This window comes from Temnothorax americanus, unplaced genomic scaffold (assembly GCF_048541705.1).
Source record: "Temnothorax americanus isolate GAGA-0224 unplaced genomic scaffold, ASM4854170v1 Scaffold13, whole genome shotgun sequence".
NCBI lineage: Eukaryota > Metazoa > Arthropoda > Insecta > Hymenoptera > Formicidae > Temnothorax > Temnothorax americanus.
The window spans coordinates 3,538,588-3,548,959 of record NW_027509264.1 but is presented as its reverse complement, the minus strand read 5'-3'; the positions used below and the strand labels follow the sequence as shown (position 1 = coordinate 3,548,959).

Here is a 10,372-nt window from a genome sequence, read left to right as displayed (position 1 = left end):
ATTTCGATGACTTTTGGAACGCGGATCATTTAATTGATGTACAGCGACATCTATCGGATATAGTAGTAATTTGAGAAACTTAATTTTTAATGACAATTGTAACAATTTAATTTTTATTTGTCGAAAATTTTGTATAATTATTGTTAATAGATAAAAGATCTACCTATCGCTACGTTTACGCGAGCGTTACTTTCTGTAGTAACTTACGATAATTTACTCGTTTACGCGGAGTAAATTATCGCAATAAGTTACTACAAAATCCCGTTTACGCGAAGGAATTATCGTAAGTTACTACAGAAGTAACGCTCGCGTAAACGTAGTATTTATGTGTATTACTAATAATGTATAAAATATTGTATTTTTTTAATTGGAATACGTCGTTTTGCTCGGTAACCGCATGGCGCACATGGTTTGCGGTGTCCACGATGCAAGAGTTTCGATTTGCCACGGAAACTGCTGTTTTTCTGTAAGAGCTGCAAGTTGATTGGCTTAAACCAAAACTTGGACCAAGTTCTTGCATCGTGGACACCGGGCATTACAGAAAGGCCGCGAAATTTGTATCTGACTTTTGGCTCTCGCAGAAATATAATCTCCCAGTATCTCTAATCTCCTACGATCTTTCTGATAACTGATAAATAGGAGTTTCAAAGTATTATTATATCCCCGCTTTAAAAAGAAAATAGCTGGCGTAAAAAAAGGATAATATGGATTTCAGAAGAAATGATATGTATTAAAAGACTACTGTAAATTTTTATAACACATAATTTTTCCGATTAAACAGATCTACGTTCCTTCTTGATTCATTTCATCCAAAGAAACATGAAAATATCTGTATCGTTATCGAAAATGTTGACTGCGCGTCAAAAGAAAGAATTCCGCACAGTACATACATATACATATACATATACATATATACATATATACATATACATATATACATATATACATATACATATACATATACATATGGATGGCCGAGAAAGATGGCCGCCTTGATACCGAGGTATACTCTACAAGCAGCAAGTAAGCTTGTCACGTTACTCGCATCCTTCGTAAATTTAGTTTTTTGCTCCAAAAAATTGAATTACATAATTGTGTTGCACATAAAACTGTATTTACAATCTTTTTTATGCACGCACCGTGTGACGGATATCGTTTCGGAATTATGTAACCAACAATTTACATTTGTGTATATTTGTGTACATTAGGAAGACAGACAACATGCATCGCGGCCGTTGCGGTGCAGACACTGCCGACGAATCATTATTCGTCGCAGCCGCGAGTCATCAAAGATCCCACTACCGCTTCTTTGAAGAGAGGCACAGGTGGACGTAGCTCCTTCAACGGGATGGTATGCACCCTGTTTGGCGCAACTGGATTCGTGGGGCGCTATGTGTGCAATCGCCTTGGCAAGATTGGTACTCAGGTACGTACGACGCGTTGAAATGAAGGAAATTGACGGCATCAGCTTCTACAGCGATAATTTCTACCGCAATACATAGATATGAGTGAAATATAATCAGCTTTGATTGATTGCCCTGCTCAATTTGCAGTTAGTAATACCGTACAGAGGTGATATGTACGACTGCACGCGCCTGAAGCTCTGTGGAGATTTGGGACAAGTTTTGTTTCATCCGTTTCATCTGCGTGACAACGAGTCGATAAGAAAGTGTATTAAGTACTCCAACGTTGTTATCAATCTGATTGGGCGAGATTGGGAAACGAGAAACTTTACTTTTCACGAAGTACACGTTGAGGGAGCTAGAAGACTTGCCAGGCTGTGCAAGGAGGCTAATGTTGAGCACTTCATCCATGTATCTGCCTTAAACGTAGGCGAAGAGTCGGTGGTAAATTGAACGTTTATATCAAATTATGATGACTTTTGATTTTCTTGACTTTAATAATACTCCTGCGTTAAGGCACACATATTGAAAGATGGTTCTCAAATCCTTCGTACAAAATTGGAAGGCGAGCATGCGGTGCTAGAAGAATTTCCCGAGGCTACAATTATCCGGCCGGCGGATATATGGGGTCAAGAGGACCGATTCACACGTGTATACTCTTCCATACTGAGACATCATTTCAGGTAATATTTTGCAGGAAGAAATAAATTTTCTAGCATATTAAAAACTTTACGATCTTCGACGATACGATACATTCAATCACAGGACCGTACCGTTGTGGGAAAAGGGTGAAAAGACGGAAAAACAGCCAGTGGCTGTGTACGATGTCGCCGGAGGTATTACAGCTATTGCGAAAGATCCTGTAAACACGGCTGGCAAGACTTACCAGTTTGTCGGGTACGGTACATCCGTGCAATTGTAACATTATCCTAATTATTTTCGCAAATTGTGAATATTTTATTTGCGCAGACCGAAGCGTTACAAACTGTCTGAATTACTCGACTGGTTCCATCGCATAAGAATACGCGACCCAGTCGAGTACGGCTACAGGAGAATGGACTTGAAATACGCCCCACTTTTCAAAATTAAAGTTACTTTGAACGAACTTCTAACTCCCGCATATCCATTACAAGGTGTGCATTGGGAAAGTTTGGAAAGAGTACGTTTTAATTTTACTATAAGAGAAACGCAAACTCAAATAAAACACAATGTAGATAAGAAATTAAATATTATTATTAAACTTGACATTGCGTTTTGCAGGAAACTATATCCGATAAGATATTTAACGAATTGCCAACTCTAGAAGATCTTGGCATCGAATTAACAACAATGGAATCACGAATGCACTGGGAGTTGAAACCATACCGTAAAGACGTTCAATATATGGAGAGCGTTGGCGAGTTCGACCCTATTCCGGATCCACCAACTGTTCCAATTCATTAAATTTCTAACAATGTGTTAGATTAATATAAGTATAGAATGAAATATGTACTCTTACTGTGTTAAGTGATACTTGCTGTAAAGAGTATGTTGTTAATTAAATATCGCGGTCTTAAATATACATTAAATTATTTAAACATTTACGTTTCACGAGTTATATCAATTTTAGGTAAATAATATCGAGTCACTTTGTCGAATCTGTCATATTTCTGTCATATTTTTACAACAGTATACGGTAAAAATCAAGTAAAGGAAGAATGAAAGAACTTTTATTTCGAAAGTTTTCCATGGAATCTTCAGTGACGTTAAAAAATAATGTAATATTTGTAGAGGTCATGTGTGTCTGTATATTGTTTTATTCCATTTATTATATGACGGGACATTCTAACTACAATGAAAGATTACAGATTTCAATCGTGTCTATTAAACGCTATTTCAAACATTGGTAAAAAATATAAGCTAGGTTGGTCCTCGGTTATTATGCTGACCGAAGGCCAAGCAAATCTTCCATTACGAATGGCAGCGAAACACGCTTTATATAGTGTTTTTTTTTTTTTTTTTTTTTTTTTTTTTAAATTGTAAGCATAATATAGCATTATCTCGTAACTCTGATTCATTTCATATATAGCTTTTGGACGCCAATGTACTTTTATCTATGAAGCAGTATTTTCTTTTTTCACGAACTCTATTATGTGAAGAACAAAATGTTCTGTGGTGTATATATATCGTTTAAAATTTTCTATTCGATACTTTCTTTCTTATTCCTTCGTACTCTCAAGTATTTACCTGACTTATAATATCAAGTAAATGCAAAACGTTGGCACAGTAAACATTTTTATACAAACTGTGTATACGAGTGTATCGCGGTATCAAATGTAACTCGAAAGCATTTCGTATATCGTGACTTTTTAGGGAATCAACGCCTCGTCTAATTAATGATGCATCAGTTTTGCCGGCTTCGATGAAAGCAAATTTTTGCATGCGGTTTCTAGTGTGTGGAACGATAAGCGATTTTCTAAGATAACGCTGACGAGATGTTACGGAAGAAGAATTCCAAATTAATGGAAATCCTCGCTTCGCTGACATTACTATTGACTTTTATACGCATACACAGGTGTATGAAAAAAAAAGATTTGTAATTATAATTATTCGTCTAAAGTGTTGAGCATGTGTAATACACTGTTATCCACTTCCGTCTCGAAATACGTTGCATTCCTAAAGATACACGGATTAAGAGGTCCTGACGAAAGTACGCGTCAAAACAAAATCGAAACAATCGGAAAATTTCAAAACTATTTTATTTAGTAAATAATCTCTCCTCCCCCCATCCTTTTGTTCGAAATTGGATATTATTTTATTTTCTTGAAGCCTACAAGCGGATTAACTTTGAAGTTATTTTATAATTGATATCCGATCTCCCGATAAAAGATAAAAAATCGATTTCCCACGATGGATCTTCGCCTGATCTCATTTAAACCGCGTGATTCCGTGCAGGAATTCCGACCCCTCTCCGATGATCTTGCTCATCAAAATGCAATTAAACGTGTGTACTTAATCGCTAGATACTTTCATCATTTCCGAATTATTTAAATGATCCCTCGGCCTATACTAATGGGATCGTAAAGCAGGTGTGAACGTACAGGCGCATAGCTCGGATTCCTGGACCCGGAAGTAGATTTGTGGTGGACCTATTTAGAGATAAGCCTCTCCAAAATTATATATATATATATATATATATATATATATATATATAGCTTTTTAATATTATTATATATCTTTATGTCAAGATATGTCATAATGCGAAATTTGGTTAGTAAGTAATATTTAAATTGCGATAATCATGTATGCGTGTGTGTAACAAAAAAAATTGATTTAGATGAGATCCTTCGCTCAGCGAACAAAATTCCATTAAGTATACTTTCGCTTGCCTTATTTTGTTTCAATGTTCCTAAAAACGTCCTTTACGACGCAGCCACGCAAAATTTGAAGCCTTCAAGTAAATATACGACAATGCTGGTCCAGTAAGCTCGTATAACGTTCTGTCTCTCATGACGGAATCGCTCATCGCTGAATTCGCTCGTCTCGATTGATTGCGAAGAGTATGCGAGAGGAATGCATAGGCCCGCGTTATTGTTACATGTATGAGCGCTAAATGCGCATTACTGAGCTTTGATGAAGAGATCGCGTGTTCGCCGCCGTAAGATATGAGACCACGTTTAACGTCAAACGCGTATCGGCATAGAGAACGGAAGATAATTAAAAAGAATATATATAACTTATTGCATTAATTAAACGTATGGGACAGTACAAACGGTACAAAATGGTGTAAACCGCAGTACAAAATTTTCTTATATCATAAATAATAGGAACTCACATATCAGCGTTTCAGATACGACAGACGAATATTCTATTGAATTATATCTCGATCGCGTCTTAAACATTCTGCCAAGAATGAAGAATAAAGAAATTATATTTCCGACGTTAGATAAACGATATGTTCTCGATATGTGAGATCACGTTCGTTCACTTTCATATGCCCGAGAGGATATATGCATCCATTTGGCATTATAATGTCTACAGCCACGTCCTTTTTCCACTCGTACGACCGTAACAATGGTGTCTCGCGTGAATAAATCCCTCGTTATACGTCCATACATCTCGGTCTCCGATAATTATCAAGAATAATATTGCAGACAAATGTTACGGGGACAGGAGCTCTTTTATTGCTATATCTTTTTTTTTTTTTGTAATTCCGTGTCCATATATGTCCCTTCGGTGGTGATATTCTTCTTGATTAACGACGGGAAATATCACATCGTGCAACAATCCGTGTGTGAAAAGCTCCTCTAATTAATCCTCTTTGGATGGGATTTTTTCGCGATGGAATATTAATTGATTCCATATCGAAACTGAATTACAGCTCATGCATTATTTTATTCTTAACATTTTCGAGACTTAGAATGACGGTTAAGCTGGAAAAAATAGAGGAAGTAGTTCTTTAAAAGTTCCAAAGAATATAATAAGTCGGAAATACAAAATTAGATTTCTACCGTTTTGATGAGTCAAATTTACGCCTTGCGTATCGCGAATCGCGAAATCCGTCTGCTGATTATAACACTTCGTGGATCTAAGTTAAAGTTTGCGGCTTGCCTTTCATCGACCACTACTCCGAATCGCGAGAGATTGTTCTTCTTTCTTTCTAATACGAATTCCTTTCGTGGTCAAGTCATAGAAGATCGATACGATACTCTACGGTGATAACGCGTAATTCGTACGCGACGTCATCTTCTCGCTTCGTCAACTTTACCGAGAACTACGTAGACTCCGGAGCAGGCGGGGGGGAAGATGGCGAAGAAGAAAGACCTCTCGATAGAAAGCCGTATACAGCGGTAAGCTCGCGCACGTGAATATACGGTCGTTTTCTCGCCGTTGCGTCGCCTCGGAGAATCTATAGGAGCAGAAGCGCGCGGAAACGATCGTCGAAGAATCGGAAAGGGCTGGAAGTATATGTAGGCTCATCGGAACAGGTTTGTCGAGAACAGGAAGACGAACAGCAGCAGCGCCGAGAGCCGGGACACCCCGACGACGCCCGAGCCCAGGTTGTCCTGGATCACGTTGTCGTGGCATCGCGCGACCAGGTCGAAGTCGACGACGTTCATGGGCTTGCCGTTGTACTCGAACGGCGAGATGCAATAGTTACGGCGCTGGAACTCGACGCTGTCGCCGCGGGCGAAGTCGCTCTCGAGGACGTTGTGCGCCTGGCAGTCGCATGGGAAGTGATTATCGATCGCGCTGACCGTGGCCACCTCGAGGACGACGTCCCTGGCGTGACGCGGCGCCTCCAGCACGTGATTACCGTGAAAGCGCAGGACCTCGATGTAGTTCTCGTGGCGCAGGTGGAGACGCTCGATCAGATCGACCTTGTTGTTGAGCACGTTGAGGCGGCCGACGTGCGCGAGGCCGGCGAACGCGTTCCTCTGCACCACGCCGAGATCGCTCTCCTGGATGTAGATCGAGCGCACGTGCGAGAGGCCGCGGAAGGTGTAGGCCTGCAGCCCGGACAGGTCCATGTAGCTGAGCTTGAGCTGGCCGACGTGCTGGAGGCCGTCGAAGGCGTCCCGCTCGATCGTGCGGATGCCGGACGGGAAGATGAGATTGTTGACGTTGGTGAGGCCGGCGAACGCGTGGCTGCGGATCGTCAGCAGCGGATTGTTGCTCAGCAGGATCACGTTCACGTTCGACGTGCCGGCGAACGAGTAGCCCTCGACGTAGCGGATCTTGTTGTTCGCCAGCAGCAGCACCGAGACGTTCTGCAGCGCGGCGAACGAGAACTTCTCGATGCACGGCAGCGGGGTGTGCTGGATCGAGAGCTCGCGGAGTCGGTTCAGGCCGCGAAACGCGAACGGCCGGATGGAGGAGATGTTGTTGCCGTCGAGGGTGAGCTTACGTAGGACCCGGAGACCGGCGAACGCGTCGCCCTTTATCACCGGGAAGTTGTTCTTCGTCAGCGACAGCTCCTCCACGGTCTCCGGCAGGTGCTGCGTCGGGATGTCCTCGAGGCCGCCTGTATTGCAGAGTACCTGTAACGGAACGTTTCATTTCTCAGAAAGAGCGCACAGAGACGATAACCGCCGGACATGGAAATCGTTTAATTACTGTCCATTCTGACATTTACGATAAAAGTTAGGTGTAATAACATTTAAATCGTATACGCTATATTAAATTCCCAATGCCAAATTATACTCAGCCTGAGTCGTTTTTAATTATTCCTATATATAGGTCGCCACTATTGCTACTCGGTATATGTCGTTAATTTAGAATTAAAATAATACCATTTTGTGTTAAAATAATAAATTTCGACACACATATGGTAATTAAGAATAATAAAATGTTATTTAGAGATATTTTCAATTTCATTCTTTAGTATTTAATAATGTACGAAATGCCATTTTGGCTTATCGCGGGGATTTCGTTTCCGGGTTCGGAGACCTCGAACGTTTCATTTAAAGACCCGCGACCTCTTTTACGAGAATTTCCGAGAAACGACGAGTATGCCGCTTTTCTTAAAAACGATCATAGATAGTTATAATACGAAAAACCGTATATTCTTACGAAATTAAGATACCTGTTTCGGAGAAAGGCAAATGCATTCTGGTGGACAGTCCCGGCTTCTCTTCGTAGTGATCTCCAAGTCGGAGGTATACGTCAAGTCCACTGCTGCTATGCATAGCAGGTAGTAAATGCAGATCTGGGAAGTTGAACAGTTATATGAAGTACGCGAAGAATCCTGTATATCTATTCATATGTCGAGCACATCGCAGGTATACCGTCTTATAACTTTAAATCCGATAGATTCACACATCTCCCCGAGAAAATAGGGAAAAAAATCTCAAGAATAGACAAAAGGGATAAATCAAAACTGCAACAATAGATAACGTGCAAAATGACTTTATATAATAACAGCGAGGGGGAAAAAAAAACAGAAAAAAGCTTGTACGCGAAATAAGAAAAAGATTATTCACTTATTTTCGAGTAGAAAATTTTAAATACTTGACATCATAATCGTTAATTAAAAAATAGCTATAATTTTCGTAGTTAACTTAATTATGACTGCGCGACACGTCGGTCATTGGGTTGGTGCGCGTATTTATCAAGTGTACAACGGAAGTTGGAGCAAAATTGAAGCAAAATTAAATTGTGTCAATAAATTTCAATATATTAATTCCTTCGCTTCATTTAGAGATAAATTTTTCAATTTCCCCTTCCGGCTTTCCGAATTCTTCGATCCAACACCACAGCCCGAATAAAAATACGACGAGACCGCGTGTTCTCTCGCACCCAACCCAACTGCATTTATCTGCCCGAGTATCACGCTAGCGTCGGATCGCGAACGCGAACCGATCGCGAGGCATACCGGACAGCGCGAGAACGCATGCAAACGCATGAGACGCGCGGTGCGTAATGCACCGCGACCGCCGCCGCATGCCGGGCTGCGTACCTGCGTCCTGCGATACATCAATCCCGGGATTTTTACGGCGCATGCCTCGGCATATCCGGGGTAAGAACGTCACGCGAGGCGATGTGGGCGAGAGATGTGTATGTGTATGTGTGTGTATATATATATAGGTATATATATGGCTAGGGGTGAAACGAGGCCATCGCCGACGGAGAATGTCGCACGACGCGTAGCGCACAACGCACCAGCGGCCGCCGGGTTTTTTTCCTCTTCCACCCCCGTGGAGAGTGCCCACCCGCGAGAACCCACGCACGCACGCACCCCACGCACGCACGAACGCACGCACTCACGCGTGCGTATATCTGCCCGCGCGCGAATTTCCGCGTTCGATTTGCCCTCCTCTCCGTTCTCTTTCTCACGCGGAAACGTTCCACGACGGCCGCACGACGCGCGAAATGCGGCACCACCGCGATGACGACGACGAAGACGACGACGACGACGACGAGCAGGCGGAGCGAGATTTCAGCATCCGCGCGCGCGGCCGCGTTCGCCGGCTGGGCTCGGAGCTTTATTTCTCCTCGGTCACCCTCTCGGCAACCTCGGGGCTCCCCTCGTCCTGCCACCCGCTTTCCCGTACCCCCTGCCGCCGCGCCGTCCGAAGACTCTCGAGCGCACTGCGCAAGCCCCATAATTATTCTCCCCGCGCGCGTATCGAGGGAACGAGGCTTATTAGCGGGAGGTATAACTGTGTTTCTCCCTGATGTCTCTCTATCCTTTTCCCTCCCGTTTTCCCCGTTTCTCTCTCCCCCATTCCTTCTTGCGCCCAGGGTAACCCCCCCCCCCGTAATCCCTGGCGGGAACCCGAAAACTGTGCCGCGGGAGTGCCACACGCGAGTCATTTTAGGGCTTACTCGACGCACCTGATGCTTTTCGGAAGATTCGATTAAAGCTCGCACCTCGCGCCGTTCTCCGTGTTTCCCCCTCGCTCCTAATTCCGCGAAATTAGTTTTCCGATCGTTCGTGTACGTTCTTGTTTACTTACATGACTTAATTCCAAATTAATCACCGCGATTTCGTTTCCAGTTATTTGATTTCTCTCCCTCGCTATTTGAATTGACGAATTTTATCATTAGGGTTTTTATTATTTCATTGAGAATTTTAGTTTCCTCTTATATCGGTCTTTTTAAAGACGATACATAAGAAATGTATAAGCGCTTGAAGAAAATTAGATATGTAGGTGCACGCTTAAATTGCGCTTTGCGAAGGCATCTGCGAGAAAGAGTGACGTCACAGATAGTTCAACGTCATTAAACAATTTACCTTTTTTTTCTGGTTCCGCTTCCTCCATTGTCAGCCGCAGGATACAACTAAAAAGGAAGTTTTACGCGACATCCTGTAGAAGAATTATCGCATTACGCTATATATAGGTCTAATATGACCGTAGGACTTCGAAACGCCTCGATCCGCCATTGCGCGCGCGCGTGCACATACACACACACACGCGTGAGGATGTACACACATCCTCGCATGTACAGCAATATACATACACACGTACACGTATACGTGATACGAA

General features: G+C 42.4%; 2 protein-coding genes across 4 annotated transcripts; one reads left to right on the top strand and one right to left on the bottom strand.

Moving 5' to 3' along the window:
* Nucleotides 1-957: 957 nt before the first annotated feature.
* Nd-39 (NADH:ubiquinone oxidoreductase subunit 39) lies at nucleotides 958-2,986 on the top strand. The gene is made up of 7 exons (XM_077399758.1): nucleotides 958-1,023; nucleotides 1,209-1,426; nucleotides 1,554-1,847; nucleotides 1,920-2,086; nucleotides 2,169-2,300; nucleotides 2,373-2,562; nucleotides 2,664-2,986. The coding sequence occupies exons 1-7, from the start codon at nucleotides 984-986 to the stop codon at nucleotides 2,844-2,846; spliced, it is 1,224 nt and encodes a 407-aa protein (XP_077255884.1). The 5' UTR covers nucleotides 958-983; the 3' UTR covers nucleotides 2,847-2,986.
* Nucleotides 2,987-3,181: 195 nt separating this feature from the next.
* LOC143893905 (uncharacterized) lies at nucleotides 3,182-9,512 on the bottom strand. 3 transcript variants are annotated; one of them, XM_077399754.1, is made up of 3 exons: nucleotides 9,045-9,512; nucleotides 7,969-8,091; nucleotides 3,182-7,423 (listed from the first exon to the last, which is right to left on the bottom strand). In XM_077399754.1, exons 1-3 carry the CDS (start codon nucleotides 9,486-9,488, stop codon nucleotides 6,359-6,361), a joined length of 1,632 nt encoding a protein of 543 aa, XP_077255880.1. In that variant the 5' UTR covers nucleotides 9,489-9,512; the 3' UTR covers nucleotides 3,182-6,358. The 3 variants fall into 3 exon arrangements, with proteins under 3 accessions (XP_077255880.1, XP_077255881.1, XP_077255882.1); XM_077399755.1 differs by having other exon boundaries at nucleotides 8,758-9,182; XM_077399756.1 differs by having other exon boundaries at nucleotides 8,842-9,182.
* Between the last annotated feature and the right edge of the window lie 860 nt (nucleotides 9,513-10,372).